Here is a 16,503-nt window from a genome sequence, read left to right on the forward strand (position 1 = left end):
GACTAGATGGATCTTTGTTGGCAGAGTAATGTCTCTGCTTTTAAATATGCTGTCTAGGTTGGTCATAGCTTTTCTTCCAAGGAGCAAGCATGTTTTAATTTCATGGCTGCAATCACCATCTGCAGTGATTTTGGAGCCCAAGAAAATAAAGTCTATCACTGTTTCCATTGTTTCCCCATGTATTTGCCATTAAGTGATGGGACCAGATACCATGATCTTCATTTTTTGAATGTTGAGTTTTAAGTCAGCTTTTTCACTCTCCTCTTTCACTTTCATCAAGAGGCTCTTTAGTTCTTCCTTGCTTTCTTTCATAAGGGTGGTGTCATCTGGATATCTGGAGTTATTTATATTTCTCCCAGCAATCTTGTTTCCAGCTTGTGCTTCATCCGGTCTGGCGTTTTGCACTATGTACTCTGCAGATAAGCTAAATAAACAGGGTGACAATATAGAGCCTTGACGTACTGCTTTCCCTATTTAGAACTAATCTGTTGTTCCATGTCTGGTTCTAACTGTTGCTTCTTGACCTGCATACAGATTTCTCAGGAGGCAGGTAAGGTGGTCTGGTATTCCCATCTCTTTAACAATTCTCCAGTTTGTTGTGATCCACACAGTCAAAGGCTTTGGCATAGTCAATGAAGTTGAAGTAGATGTATTTCTGGAATTTTCTTGCTTTTTCAATGATCCAGTGAATGTTGGCAATTTGATCTCTGGTTCCTCTACCTTTTCTAAATCCAGCTTGTATATCTGGAAGTTCTCGGTTCAAGTACTGTTGAAGCCTGGCTTGGAGAATTTTGAGCATTACTTTGCTAGCATGTGAGATGAATGCAGTTGTGCAGTAGTTTGAACATTCTTTGGGATTGGAATGAAAACTGACCTTTTCCAGTCCTGTGGCCACTGCTGAGTTTTCCAAATTTGCTGGCATATTGAGTGCAGCACTTTCACAGCATCATCTCTTAGGATTTGAAATAGCTTGGCTGGAATTGTATCACCTCCACTAGCTTTGTTTGTAGTGATGCTTCCTAAAGCCCAATCGACTTCATAGTCCAGGGTATCTTATTCTAGGTGAGTGATCACACCATCATGATTATCTGGGTCATTAAGATCTTTTTTGTATAGATCTTCTGTTATTCTTGTCACCTCTTCTTAATATCCTCTGCTTCTGTTAGGTCCATACTGTTTCTGTCATTTATTGTGACCATCTTTGCATGAAATGTTCCCTTGGTATCTCTAATTTTCTTGAAGAGATCTCTAGTCTTTCCCATTCTATTGTTTTTCTCTATTTCTTTGCACTGATCACTGAGGAGGGCTTTCTTATCTCTCCCTGCTATTCTTTGGAACTCTGCATTCAGATGGATATATTTCCTTTTCTCTTTTTCCTTTAGCTTCTCTTCTTTTCTCAGCTATTTGTAAGACCTCCTCCAATAGTTTGTAAGACAACTATTTTGTCTTTTTGCATTTCTTTTCCTTGGGGATGGTCTTGATCACTGCCTCATGTACAATGTCATGAAACTCCGTTCATAGTTCTTCAGGCACTCTATCATATCTAATCCCTTTAATCTGTTTGTCACTTCCACTGTATAATTGTAAGGGATTTGATTTATGTCATACCTGAATGGTCTAGTAGTTTGCCCTACTTTCTTCAACTTAAGCTTGAATTTTGCAATAAGGAGTTCATGATCTGAGCCACAGTCAGCTCCTGGTCTTGTTTTTGCTGACTGTATATAGCTTCTCCATCTTTGGCTGCAAAGAATATAATCAATTTGATTTTGGTGTTGACCATCTGATGATGTCCATGTGGAGAGTCTTCTCTTGTGTTGTTGGAAGAGGGTGTTGGCTCTGACCGGTGTGTTCTCTTGGCAGAACTCTGTTAGTCCTTGCTCTGCTTCATTCCGTACTCCAAGGCCAAACTTGCCTGTTTCCAGGTCATTTTTGCAAAGGGAAGTGTCAATCAAGCTCTCTCCACAGTATCATATTTAGTGCTTGGTTTCTTTAACCTCTATTGTGAGGGTATAAGTATTTGGTGTTAAGAATGCCTGTTTTTGATGAGAGACCCAGTTAGATTCCTGATTCCACCACTTACTAGCTGTGTGCCTTAGGTTTAACTTCTCTGAGTCTTGGAACTCAAATTTCTATGGAAACTGCTTGGATTTAGTTTCGGCTTTACCCCTTACAAATTGTGTGACCTACCTACGTCTTAGTTTTCCCATCTGTAATGTGAAGATAATCAAATGCTTATTTCATTTGTGTGGGGGATGAGTTGGGGGCATTGCATGAAAAGTTCTTAGTTTGTGCTTGGGTGGGCACATAGTAAGTGCTTAATTAAAGTTGGCTGTTACTTTTTTGTTACCAATAGGTATAAGATAGAAAGCTGGTTTTGAGGGATGGCACATCTAAGGCAAATGTTATGGACTTTTAAATCATATCCAGTGAGAACCAATGAATGGTTATTCTACATTGTTGTCTTAACATTTTCCCTAAGATGAAGCTTCAGATGCAATCTATATCTGAATATCTAGCAGATTTCTTTGGGTATTTTAGGGGTAATTTCCATATGTGATGGTTGGCACTGATATTTCTATGTATAAAGTTTTTTTCTCCCCTTATTACAATTGCTACATAAATTTATCAGGAAGTTCAAAACTGATACTACTTGAATTTTTTTCTTGTAGGTTTTTAAAAACCCTTTTCATTTTTTGCCTTATTTTCTGGCTTTTTGCTATACATGTATTTATAGTTTGTTATCACTTAATCCTCTCTTTTGCTTGAGTTGAGACCTGTACATATACCTTGATTATAAGCAGAAATGATTTTTACCTAATTCTGTATTTACAATTTCATATTCTTTTTCTTAAAGAGGGTCCTCAAATAAAACAAGCTTCAAGCTTCATAAAAGCTGATATACCCTAATTATGTTACATTTGTTTTGCAAATGAAAGATTTGACACATTCAACTTAAAATTGCCTAGAGTGAATGTTATTATGGGAGCATTATAAGATGAAAGATCTTTATTTTCTTGTTCCACTTGTTGTTCAGTCGCTCAGTCATGTCTGACTCTTTGTAAGCCCATGGACTGCAGCATGCCAGGTTTCCCTGTTCTTCACCATCTCCTCAAGTTTGTTCAAACTCCTGTCTATTGAGTCGGTGATGCCATCCAACCGTCTCATCCTCTGTTGTCCCCTCCTCCTCCTGCCTTCAGTCTTTCCCAGCATCAGGGTCTTTTCCAATGAATCAGTTCTTCATATCAGGTGGCCAAAACATTGGAGCTTCAGCTTCAGTATCAGTCCTTCCAATGAACACCCAGGACTGATCTCCTTTAGGATGGACTGGTTGGATCTCCTTGCAGTCCAAGGGACTCTCAAGAGTCTTCTCCAACACCACAGTTCAAAAGCATCAAATCTTTATCTTCTTGTCCCACTTGAGGCCTGACTAAGTTTTGCTTTCCTTCTTCAAGGAAAATCATCTGTTCTTTCAGTAAAAATATACAGATGTGTAGAACTCATTGAATGGTCAAAATAAGTCAGTATCTGGCTTCTTATGCATATACTAGAATTTCACATGTATAGAATAGATAAAGAAGAGTACCAACTTCATTAACATGATGACTCAAGCCTAGAGTTTTTAAGGCTAAAGGAACTGACCAGTTGTGATTTTTCAGATCCATTTTGTTAATGCACTGTAAATTTCTGGGCTGAGAGAGGAAGGGAGATTGCAGTGTAGTGGTCATCAGAATTCTGGAAGGAGAGGAATTGCCATGGTTTTGGAGTGTAGGAGGAGGAAACAAGAAGGAAATATGTAGGGGATCTACAGGAAGAGTGGCGATTCCAGAATTAGAAAATTGCTTACTAACTCAGTAAGTGATGAATAAATTAACTTCTAACAGGCATGGGTTGCTAGGCTGTTTCACTGCCACTAACTACTTCTTCACAGAAGACTTCAACTCTAAATAAAATTTCCAACAGGGGCAACAGCAGCTAAGAATACCATAATCGGTTGAATGTATTTAAAATTAGGTTAATTTACATGTGAAAAAAATTATGTTGGCTTAACCAGTAGGAAAATTGTCTTCCTCTCACATAAGAGAACTCTAGAGGTAGCTAGTACAAGTCTTGTTATAGAGACTCCATAGTCCTCAGGGATCCAAACTTCATTCAGTTCTTCTTTCTTCTTAGGGTGTAATCCTTCTCCTCATGGTCCAGTATTGCTGCTGCAGCTCCAGCCATCACATACTCACTCCAGGCAAATGGATAGAGGAAACACTAAGTATAGCCTTTTCCTTAAAGGGAACTTACTGGAAATCCTACATGACACTTTTATCTCGTTGGTAAGATTTTAGTCACATGGCCACACAGCCAAAAGAGAGATGAGGAAATATAGTCTTTTATCTGGGCAGCAATGTGATCAACTAGAGATCACGGTTCTGTTATTGAGAAAGAAGAATGAATAGTTATGTGGGCAAGTAATATCTCTGCCATGCTATAGTTCCCTTTAGATTAAACAATAGTGTATGTTGCTATTTTTCTCTACTAAGAGGAAAGCATTTTATAGAATATGAATTTGTATTAATGTTCTTAGTGGTGAGCTGGTATTGATCAGAAGCAAATTTAGAAAACACCAGATTGTGCTTTTCCCGGTACTTCTGGTACAAAGTGATTCTTGGCAGAGAGAGAGATTGAGAGAAGAAAGGAATCATGCTTCTTTCTCAAATATTGTAGCAGTCATTAAATAAAACGCTTCACTAGTCCTTAAGTCTCAAGGAAAATAAAGCTTAAGAGTTGTAGACTTGTCTCAAAGCTGTATTAATGTTTGATGAATGTTCATGGGTGTGTGTGTGTGTGTGTGTGTGTGTGTTTGTATGTATAATGTGTAGGTGTATCTAAGACGCAGAGCAGAGAGTGATGTTTGAGATGTAGAATATCTGTCACTGATGAATTAATTTATGATCTTGGACAAATCATTAGGCTTCAGTTTTCCTTGTCTAGAAAACAAGAAAGTTGGACCAGATGTTCACATATACCTACTGGCTCTAATCTTTCAGAACCTGGATCCTTGGAGGTCCCTTTAACCATTTGTCCATTCGCCCATTCATCCACCTGTCTATGTTTTCATTTGTTCAGCCATCCACCTATCATCTATTTTTGATAATGCCTGGTAGTGTACTAGAAGCTGGAGGTTCAAAAATAAATAAGTTCCCTGGTGGTCCAGTGGCTAAGACTCTGTGCTGCCAGTACAGGAGACCCAGGTTCGATCTCTAGTCAGGGAACTAGATCTCACATTGCTACAACTAAGAGTTTGCATTCCACAGCTAAAGATCCTACAAGTTGCAACAAAGATCTCAATGCCACAACTGAGACCCAGTGCAACCAAATAAATAAATATTTTAAAATTATACAAACTACAGATTATAAAATATAAGTTAATGGCTTCATGCAGCTTAGTGTCCAGTCTAGGACATAAGAATTATACCTATTTTGCCCATTGTCAGATGGAAATGTAGTTGAAACTATTTTCAACTTTACCTGCCAATGTGCTGTATAGAGATGATTCTTGATGATCATGTTTGAAATACCTCTGTATATTTCCTGTACTAAATTTTAATTCTACCCCTGAGTCACCTCCCCAAACCTGGTTGCTATGGTACAGACAAGCCCCATTTCAATGTTAGTTTAAACATGATAATGTTAACTAAGTGGAGGGGTGTGAAGGGATTATGGACTACACTAAGAATTGATCAGATTAATATCTAACACCAAAGGAGCACATACTCTGTGTTAGGTGCTGTGCATGGTGAGTTATGTACATTTCTCCTTTAATCTCAAGAAAGCCCTGTAGTAGGAGTCCTGTTGCTTTCCTCTGATTCATGTGATAAGGCAACTGATAAGGATAAGGTCCTGAGACAAGGTCCCAGGAACTACAATTTTCTTAGAAAAGTGCTCATGGGCATAAACACACATTTTTTTTTGTACACAGTTTCAAGGAGTTACAAGCCTCACCAACACCTTGATGATATGTTTAGGAATCCCTGACCTAACTGTGTGCTAATTAAGAAAAAATCTGGTATTGGGAAAACAACATATACCTTTCCAGGCCAAAGATTACCAGTGCATAGGTACTTTCTGCATCTGTTCATGAGAGGAGGGAGAACCCAGCCTGTGCTGAGGTCAGTTCAGCTCAGTCATTCAGTCGTGTCTGACTCTTTGTGACCCCAGGGACTGCAGCATGCCAGGCTTCCCTGTCCTTCACCAACTCCCAGAGCTTGCTCAAACTCACGTCCATCGAGTCAGTGATGCCATCCAACCATCTTGTCCTCTGTTGTCCCCTTCTCCTCCTGCCTTCAATCTCTCCCAGCATCAGGGTCTTTTCCAATGAGTCAGTTCTTCCATTCAGGAGTCCAAAGGATTGGAGCTTCAGCTTTAGCATCAGTCCTTCCAATGAATATTCAGGACTGATTTTCCTTTAGGATGGACTGGTTGGATCTCCTTGCAGTCCAAGGGACTCTCAAGAGTCTTCAACACCATAATTCAAAAGCATCAGTTCTTAGGCGCTCAGCTTTCTTTATAGCCCAACTCTCACATCCATACATGACTACCAGAAAAACCATAGCTTTGATGAGACAGACCTTTTTTGGCAAAGTAATGTCTCTGCTTTTTAATATGGTATCCAGGTTTGTCATAGTTTTTCTTCCAAGGAGCAAGGATCTTTTAACTACCTGGCTACAGTCACCATCTCCAGTGATTTTGGAGCCCAAGAAAATAAAGTCTCTCACTGTTTCCATTGCTTCTTCATCTATTTGCCATGAAGTGATGGGACCAGATAACATGATTTTAGTTGAGCTGAGGTCAAGTCCTTTGAAAACCATAAAAACTCAACCAATGTCATCAGCTAAGTCCAGTGATTCTCAAAGTGTTTGTCTGATGGTTCTCAAAGTGTCATCCTTCAATCAATGACATCACCACAGCTGGGCTCCTGATGAAAATGCAAACACTCAGGCCCCACTCCAGATCCACTGAATCAGAGCTTATGTGTTCACAAGCCCCCCGGCTGATTCATGTGATGCTCCAAATATCACTTGGTATATCTGATGCATGTGATACTCTGAACAGCACTGTCCAATAGAACTTTTTATGATGATGGAAATTCAAGCAGTTGCCTGGTGCTGTCCTTGTTGCTATCTGACTCTGTTCTGGGCCGGGTCCCTTTTTGCTACTTCGATCCTGCCTAACTTTGTGCTTCTTGGTTCCTTTCTGTTGCATGTCACCAGTAGCCCTGCTGACTTTTTTTTAAATTTATTTTTTAATTGAAGGATAATTGCTTTATAGAATTTTGTTGTTTTCTGTCAAACATCAACATGAATCCCTGCTGACTTCTTGATGTGTCACTGGCTCACCCATTTCTGTCCCTGACCTATATTTCTGGTGTTACATGTTATATGACCTCTCCCAGCCCAGAAGTTTCTCGCCCAGCAGCTTCAGGTTAGCCCCTGTGAAGTAGGCTAGATATTTGACAAAGTAAGTCTTTGTTTATAAATGTTTTCCTTAATTCCTTTAAAATTCATTTACAGAGTATTGCTCCCTGTAGAGGTCAGTTCTGTGAGCTGATTACTACATAAAATTATTTTCTTTTATTATTAGTTCAGAAATGGTCCTACATTAGCTTAGAGTGATCCTTCATATTTCCCATGCTATTCAGGGCAATCTTATCTCCCATTTCTTAGTGGTAGCAGATATCCTATAATGCCACATTTCTGCCAGCCAGAATGCCAGGCCCAGATAACTGGGCCTGATTTAGTGTGTTTAAAGTCTAAGGCTCTTAAAGACACTTTTAATCCTCTTGTTCATTTAAGATAGATTAATTTCTTCTATTTTTCTACAAAACAGGATCCTCTTTCTAATATGTTTGTTCAGGTTTTAATTTTGTAGGTGCAGAGGTATATCTTGCTTTAAGAAGATGTTATTTAAAAGCCTGGATTTGCTTTGCTTTAATCATTAAATAGCAACTTTTCATAATTAAACTAAAAGAAGTTGTATTGATAAAATAATTTTGAAATTATGATTGAATATTGACCTAGACCACAGTGAGTATGGAGAATGAATGTAGCATTTATTGTTAGGGTGATAGGTAATTGCTGATAAATTAATTAAAAAATATTTATGAATAACTCAATGAGTAGTTAAATAAATAATAATTTTAAAAATAGAGCCTAATTCCAAAACTCAGTTTCTACACTCTTTTTCAGGAATCTGTCTTTTACAAAGTGTGAGATATATCTGTAAATGCCATATACACAGTGTATGATTCTGGCTTCAAAGCCAAACTGCCCATGTTGAAAGCAAGCAGCTATGTTTGTAGGTCAATTGTGGCACAAATGAAAGAAGTCCCTTGTTCTATGTTAGTTGTTTGATAAGCTGTATGGTTAATATTGACATTTTATTGGTGTTATGTAGTTTTGGCTTTTAGCCAAGGATTTTGATTAATATAATGATTAATTAGAATGTTAATTATAAAGGATGGTAAGACAGTTGCTCCTTGGAAGAAAAGCTATGACAAACCTGGACAGTGTCTTAAAAAGCAAAGACATCACTTTGCTGACAAAGGTCCATATAGTCGAAGCTATGGTTTTTCCAGTAGTCATGTATGAATGTGAGAGTTGGACCATAAAGAAGGCTGAACACTGAAAAACTGATACTTTCAAATTGTGGTGCTGGAGAAGACTCTTGAGAGTCGCTGGCGATCAAACCAGTCAGTCCTAAAGGAAATCAACCCTGATATTCACAGGAAGGACTGCTGCTGAAGCTGAAGCTCTCATACTATGGCCACATGATGTAGAGAGCTGATTCATTGGAAAAGACCCTGATGCTGGGAAAGATTGAGGGCAGGAGGAGAAGGGGGTGACAGAGGATGAGGTTGATTGGACGGTTTGATGACATCATTGACTTAATGAACATGAGTTTGAGCAAACTCTGGGAGATAGTGAAGGACAGGGAAGCCTGGAATGCTGCACCATGGGGTCACAAAGAGTCAGACATGACTGAATAACTGAACAACAATAACCAGTTTGAAGCTTTTTTTTTTTTTTTTTTTAAATTTTTCAGTGGGTTTTGTTATACATTGATGTGAATCAGCCATAGAGTTACACGAATTCCCCATCCCGGTCTCCCATCCCACCTCCCTCTCCACCCGATTCCTCTGGATCTTCCCAGCCCAACAGGCCCGAGCACTTGACTCATGCCTCCCACCTGGGCTGGTGGTCTGTTTCACCATAGATAATATACATGCTGTTCTTTCGAAACATCCCACCCTCACCTTCTCCCACAGAGTTCAAAAGTCTGTTCTGTACTTCTGCGTCTCTTCTTCTGCCCTGCATATAGGGCCATCGTTACCATCTTTCTAAATTCCGTATATATCTGTTAGTATACTGTAATGTTCTTTATAAAGATAAAGTGGCTCACCTCACTCTGTATAATGGGCTCCAGTTTCATCCATCTCATTAGAACTGATTCAAATGAATTCTTTTTAACAGCTGAGTAATATTCCATGGTGTATATGTACCACAGCTTCCTTATCCATTCGTCTGCTGATGGGCATCTAGGTTGCTTCCATGTCCTGGCTATTATAAACAGTGCTGCGATGAACATTGGGGTGCACGTGTCTCTTTCAGATCTGGTTTCCTTAGTGTGTATGCCCAGAAGTGGTATTGCTGGGTCATATGGTAGTTCTATTTCCAGTTTTTTAAGAAATCTCCACACTGTTTTCCATAGTGGCTGTACTAGTTTGCATTCCCACCAACAGTGCAAGAGGGTTCCCTTTTCTCCACACCCTCTCCAGCATTTATTGCTTGTAGACTTTTGGATAGCAGCCATCCTGACTGGCGTGTAATGGTACCTCATTGTGGTTTTCAGTTTGAAGCTTTAACTCACATTTTATGCATGGAAAAAAGAATCTATCTCCTTTTAAAGGTTTAATATGGAACAATAGGGGGCTTCCCAGGTGGTGCTAGTGGTAAAAAACCTGCCTGCCCATGCAGGAGACCCGATTTCAATCCCTGGGTTGGGAAGAACCCCTGGAGGAGGGCAACCCACTCCAGTATTCTTGCCTAGAGAATCCCCATGGACAGAGGAGCCTGGTGTGCTCCAGTCCACAGGGTTGCAAAGAGGCAAACATGACTGAAGTGACTTAGCACGCGCACACACACAGAGCAATAGATAAAGCATTTTTATTAAAATGTTTTAAATAAAAATTTATATAAAGACAGTTTAACATATACTTAGTTAAAATTGATTTGCTTGTTTTCTCTTCTTTAAATGGCGTGCAGTTTTTTATCTACTCTAGTGAATCACTGGGACATAAAAGCATAGGTTTGTTTAGGAATGCTCCAGAGTATCATGTAGCTTTAGGATAATATGAACAAGCCAGTGATGACTGAACTAATAACAGTGGAGGAGCTTTTAGTGGTGTGTCTGTCTGCACAGATTCCCAGTCTTAGCACAATCTGGATTGTCCTCAGTTTCTCGAGAGCAGGGACTGGAAGGGGCTACTGGTTAGTATAATTATTAAAAGTGTAAACTGTGCCTATATTTTGAACCTGCCAGTTCTCTCTTGGAGTGGGTGGCCATTCCCTTCTCCAAGGGAGAAGGAACAATAGGAAGTGTTCCTATTCTTAAGGAAAGAATTGAACATGCTTAAATATTTAGTTGCAAGTTGGTTGAACACCTCAGTTGACAACATCATCCAATTGGAAAGAACCTAAATGGCCATCAGAAGAGGGATTTGATTAAGTGAATTAAACCAATATAAAAGTTGTTAAAAACACAAGTTATAGACGGAGGCTTCCAAAAATATTTTTTTTCTTGAACAGGATATCTCTTTCTCAGGCACAAATTTGCAAAGGATTCCAAGCATATAAAAGAGAGAAAAGGGGAGCTGCTCCTGTTGAACCAAGTGGAGGGTCTATTCCTCCCCCACATCTGCCTCAGTCCTGCAGGGGCCTCGCTCACCTGCATCACATTCTTATGAAAGCTCCCAGGGACACTGTTTGAGAGAACATTTTAGTTGAAAATGTGTTGGCCTGAAAAAATATTCATGGTCTGTTACATTGAAAAGCAAATTTAAAACAGTATAATTCTAATTTTATAAACAGCATGTGTATCTGAATTATGCCCATGTAGGCTGTGTTTTGTGCATGTGTGTATGTGTGTGTGTGTGTTGAAGGCAAAGAAAAATGTTTAGCAAGAAATATACCAGGTGTTCAAGTTAACTGTTTTTAAACTCTAGATCACAGGTATCTTAATTCCTTTTCTTTTTGCTTATCTGTAGCTTTAATTTTTATATAATGACTTTGTACCTTTTTAGAAATTTTATTTAGTTTTGGTTGTGCTGGGTCTTCGTTGATGTGCTCAGGCTTTCTCTAGTTGTGTTGAGCGGGGCTACTCTTCCTTGTGAAGCACAGGCTCTAGGCACACGGGCTTCAGTAGATGCAGCCTGAGGGCTCTAGAGCGCAGGTTCATTAGTTGTGCTGCATGGGCTTTAGTTGCTCCAGGACATGTGGGATCTTCCGGTGAATAAGTGAAAGTCTTAGTTGCTCTGTAGTGTCCAGTTCTTTCCAACCCCATGACTGTATCTCGCTCACCAGGCTCCTCTGTCCATGAAATTCTCCAGGCAAGAATACTGGAGTGGGTGGCCATTCCCTTCTCCAAGGGATCTTCCCAGACCAGGGATCAAACCTGTGTCCCTTACATTGGCAAGTGGATTCCTATCCACTGTACCACTAGGGAAGTCCCGTATTGTTGTTCCTTTTTTTATAATAAGAAAATATTTTTTGTTAAATATACCTTAAAATCTAGAAGTCACAGCTTTGGAATATATAGTATTTGACACTGTCCAATTAATGTTTCAAAAGAAGATTTGCATAAATGGTACTTGGTCTCTGTTCTAGTTATCTCCTGCTACATTATGAGTCACCCGCAAAACTTAAGCTTTTTAAAACAACAGTAATTGATCATTGATCTCTCCCAGTTTCTGGAGGTCAGTGTTTGGGGAGGGCTTTTCTAGGTGGTTCTGGCTCAGGGTCTCTCTTCAGGTTGCAGTTGGATGATGGTTGGAGCAACAGGGGTTGGCCAGGCATCACTCTCTGCATATTGATTCAGAGTCTCTTTTGTGTGGTCTCTCTGCAAGGGCTAGTTTGGACTCATGGCATGATGGCCTCAGGGCACTTGGACACTTTGCCTTGTGGCTGAAATTTTTAAGAGAAAGAGTATCAGTGAACAAAGCCTGTGCTTGGATATCATCACCTAGAGTCACTTCTACCATACTTTAGTAGTCACTGGTCATGAGTCCATCAATATTCAAGGGCAGGATCACAGAACAGGATACATAATTGTGGGGCTGAGTACAAAGTGTAGGGTCTCTTGTTCAAAACATATTAAAGAATTCAAGTTGGCAACATCAGAGCAAGAAACCAAATGTTGAGCCCTTCTAAGTGTGGGGCCTGGTATGACTGTGCCGGTTGCCAACCCCAAGAAGCCATCTCTGGGAAGGGAATATCAACTTCATCTGTTGGTGGGAGGAAGGTCAAGGCCATATTGTAGAAAAGAATGTGAGATGGGATTTAATGGTGAGACCATCTTTGGAAAATAAACTCTGCCACAGTGTCTATGACTGGCCTTCAATTAACGTGAGGTGGCTCACATTTTTACCACCCAGCACTGGAGTTAGCTGTTAGTTATGGAGGAAGACAAACCTAGACAGTGTCTTAAAAAGCAGAGACATCACTTTGCCAACAAAGGTCCATATAGTCAAAGCTATGGTTTTTCCAGTAGTCATGTATAGATGTGAGAGTTGGACCATAAAGGAGGCTGAGCGCTGAAGAACGGATACTTTCGAACTCTGGTGCTGAAGAAGACTCTTGAGAGTCCCTTGGACTATAAGGAGAATGAATCAGTCAATCCTAAAGGAAATCAACCCTGAATATTCATTGGAAGGACTGATGCTGATGCTGAAGCTCCAATACTTTGGCCACGTGATGCAAAGAACCACCTCATTGGAAAAGACCCTGATGCTGGGAAAGATTGAGGGCAGGAGGAGAAGGGATTGACAGAGGATGAGATGGTTGGATGGCATCACCAACTCAATAGGCAAGTCTGAGCAACCTCTGGGAGATGGTGAAGGACAGGGAAGCCCTGCGTGCTGTAGTCCATGGGGTCGCAAAGGGTCAGACATGACTTCGTGATTGAACAACAACAACGATGTAGGAAGAACTGCTGGTTTTCTCCAGCAGCTAGCCTGTGTTAGCAATAACAGGGGTGGATTTTAAAACTCTTTTTGAAGAGATACTGGTTGCCTCTAAATCATGTACAGCAAAAGTACCTGTTTTATATCTGTTATGGACTGAATTGTTTCCCCACCAAAGTTCACAAATTGAAGCGTTCACCCTCAATATGACTGTGTTTGGTGACAGAGCCTTTAAGGAGCTAAATAAGGTTAATTGAAGTTAGAATGGGCTGGTGTTCTTGTAAGAAAAGGAAGAGATACAAGGAGTGCTCACACAGAGGAAAGGACCATGTCCTCATTGTCATGTGAGGACAGTGAGGAAGTAGCCATCAGCAAACCACGGAGAGGGGCTTCTGGAGAAATCAAATCTGTTTACACTTTGATCCTGGACTTTCAGCCTCCAGAACTGTGAGAAAACAAATTTTTGATGTTAAGCCACTCAGTCTGTGGTATTTTGTTATAGTAGCCCTAGTAGACTGATATAATATCTAGGACTTATACATATACTTGTTCTTTTCAGAATTTTCTTTATTAGTCATCCTTAATCCATTGGATATCCCAGATTCTCTGTCAAATTCCAAAGAAAGCCAGATCTAATAGAAAATGCCATGTTTTAATTAACCTGCCCTTTTTAGAGGAAGGAGGGGCCACACTGAGTGGCTTGTGGGATCCTAATTCCCGAATCAGGGATTTGAACTCAGGCCTTTGGCAGTGAAAGCATGGAGTCCTAACCACTGGATTGCCAGGGAATTCCCTAATGTCCTTTCCTTAATAATATTCTGATGAATAAATGCTTTTTTATTCAGTTTTCCTGGAGTATTGCTTGTGTCCAGTTAAGGTTCACTTCTGTGGTAATACTGTAGTTCATTCATGGATTTGTATATAAAATAATATTTTTTTCGATGATTGAGGTCAAGTATAGGCAGACAGGGCCACGAACAATGACCATCTCACCCTTTCTGTGTATGCTGCTCCTCTTCTCAGAAGGGGCATCTGTTTCATCTCTCCTTGAATCTGAGTTAGCCTTGTGGTTTGCTTTGGCCAACAGAATGCAGCAGAAATGATGCTGGTGGCCTTTAAAGATGTTGCAGCTTCTACTTTTGCCCTCTGGCTAGTCTACAAGCAAGTGACAAAATTTGCCTACCCTGCTGGAGGGCCCTTTTGAAGGGGAAAAGACTCAGGTGGGGAGTGTAGCATGAGGAAGTTGACTACTTGAAGGAGTTCTAGAGGAGGGAAAGGAATGAGTTAGGGAACAGAAAGGTATCAAAGACAAGCTGCACCTGCTGGGCCTCGTTGTGTGTCTGAGAAAGACCCAGGGATTGAAGCATAGGGGTTTTATGATGATGGTTTTAGTTGGCTTTGGAGGCTTATTGATCTGCTTTGGCTTTGACACTTAGCAAGATTGGAACTTTCAGTGTTGGCTGGGGTAGGGACGGACAGGATAACACCCACAGTTCCCTCAGATAGTTGCTAGCGCTTAGATCTATGGTACAAGACACTTTCCCTAGGCACTGGCCTCGGAAAATGGGCTCCTGAACTCATACTACCTTGCCAAAGCTCTATAGCAGTAGCACAGCCCCCACTCCCCCATCCCCCGCCACATGCATATGCTGAGGTAGAAACTCCTAGTTCCTCAGAATGTGATCTTAACTGGAAATAGGGTCAGGGTCAAGACAGACGTTAATTAGTTTAAGTGAAGTCATAATGGTGTAGGGTGGGGCCCTAATTCAGTATGTTTGGTGTCTTTATAAAGGGGAAATTTGGACACAGAAACAGGAATAACATTGTGAAGACAGATCAGAGCCATGCAGAGGCCAAGGAATGCCAAAGATTTCCAGCAAACCACCAGAAGTTATGAGACGGCCATGAAACAGAGCATCCTCTATAGCTCTCAGAGGAACCAGCACTGTTGGTTCACTTTGATTTTGGACGTCTAGCCTACAGAACTCTGAGAGAGTAAATTTCTGTTGTTGAAGTCACACAATCTGTGGCACTTTTTTATAGCAGATCTAGCAAGCTAATAGTCATTGCCAATGAATTTTACCACCAACCCCCTTTCCTCTCATCTTTGCAGTTCTAGGTGGATGAACATGGGATAAACGTGTGCCCATGAAAAGGGAGCTGTCAGATAGCCTCACATCTTAATCCAGTTAAAATTAAAATTCTCATTTCCTCAAAAAGTTCTATTAAAGGTGATTTATTATATATTTCTGGCACAAAGAAAAGGAGGTAATTTTGATAGGACCTCTGAAGTTATGCTAAGTAGGCTGCTTCATCTACTTTTTTTGAGAATATGTCTTTGGTTATTCCAGAGTTTACAGAGAGCCAACATTTAGTTGTTTTTTCCAAGAAACCTGATTTAACCTAACTGTATTAGGATTGGCACTTGATTATTCCGATATAATAATTTGCATGATTTTTAGTGCCATAATTGTTGAAAGCTGATATTAAAATGTTAAAAGTGACATATCTTATTCAGAGATGTTTAGCACCTTATAATAACAATAATATTGGGTGCATTATGCAGTAAGAATGGAAATCACACTTGCAAAATTGTTGTGGTAATAGAACATTCTAAAAGGCAAGAAATAGAAAAAGCACACTGGAAGAGAAGATCATGTTTTATTCACAGCTTTTGGCTATCTGTGCTCTGAGGCTGGAAGATAGGAAAGAGCTATGTCCTCCTCAGTTCTGTGTTCCCCCTGGGTTGCATGATTGAGATCAACCTATATCATTCTGATTGAAGTAGAGAATTCTGTCACTGGATTCAGAAGGGGGCGGGGGAGTGTGGTCATATTTGAAATACTTTTTGTAAATGAAAATTGAATTTCTAAAGAAAGCATATATTTGCTATGACTAACCTAATTATTTTTCCCAGTTGCTTATAACTTTTGATTAATGGCTTATTTTAAAAATATGTTTGGAAAGAATATGTTAGGTATGTTGATAGCTTATTTAAAAACTATGTTTAGAAAAAATATGTTAGTTCACCAGTATAGTTTTTAAGTCAATTCACCAGTATAGTTTTTAGGTCAATTTTAGGCTGATTAACTTTATCCTGCCACTTTAATACTTTGATTTATAGATCACATTCAATATATTCAAACTCAGAGAAAGTCATGGTGAAAAATGAATCTATAAAGAAACCTAAGAAATTCTTCACTGTGTGAATTGACCCAACAAATGTTGGCTTTGAGTTTTGGAGATTTTCTGTATAAATTAGAAAATTTTGTGAAGTT

The 16,503-nt window shown here is 39.8% G+C and overlaps 1 protein-coding gene across 3 annotated transcripts in view; it reads left to right on the forward strand.

Annotated features, from left to right (window-relative positions):
• The window catches only part of METTL24 (methyltransferase like 24), a 111,096-nt gene that overhangs the window by 89,839 nt on the left and 4,754 nt on the right, over positions 1–16,503 (forward strand). The window contains exon 5 of one of the 3 annotated variants that reach the window (XM_065911445.1): positions 4,171–4,322. The exons of the other annotated variants lie outside the window; for them this stretch is intronic. Within the exon in view, the coding sequence (XP_065767517.1) occupies positions 4,171–4,322 (152 nt within the window). The remainder of the gene's footprint in view (positions 1–4,170; positions 4,323–16,503) is intronic. 3 annotated transcript variants of the gene reach the window in all.

Source organism: Muntiacus reevesi, chromosome 19 (genome assembly GCF_963930625.1).
Source record: "Muntiacus reevesi chromosome 19, mMunRee1.1, whole genome shotgun sequence".
NCBI lineage: Eukaryota > Metazoa > Chordata > Mammalia > Artiodactyla > Cervidae > Muntiacus > Muntiacus reevesi.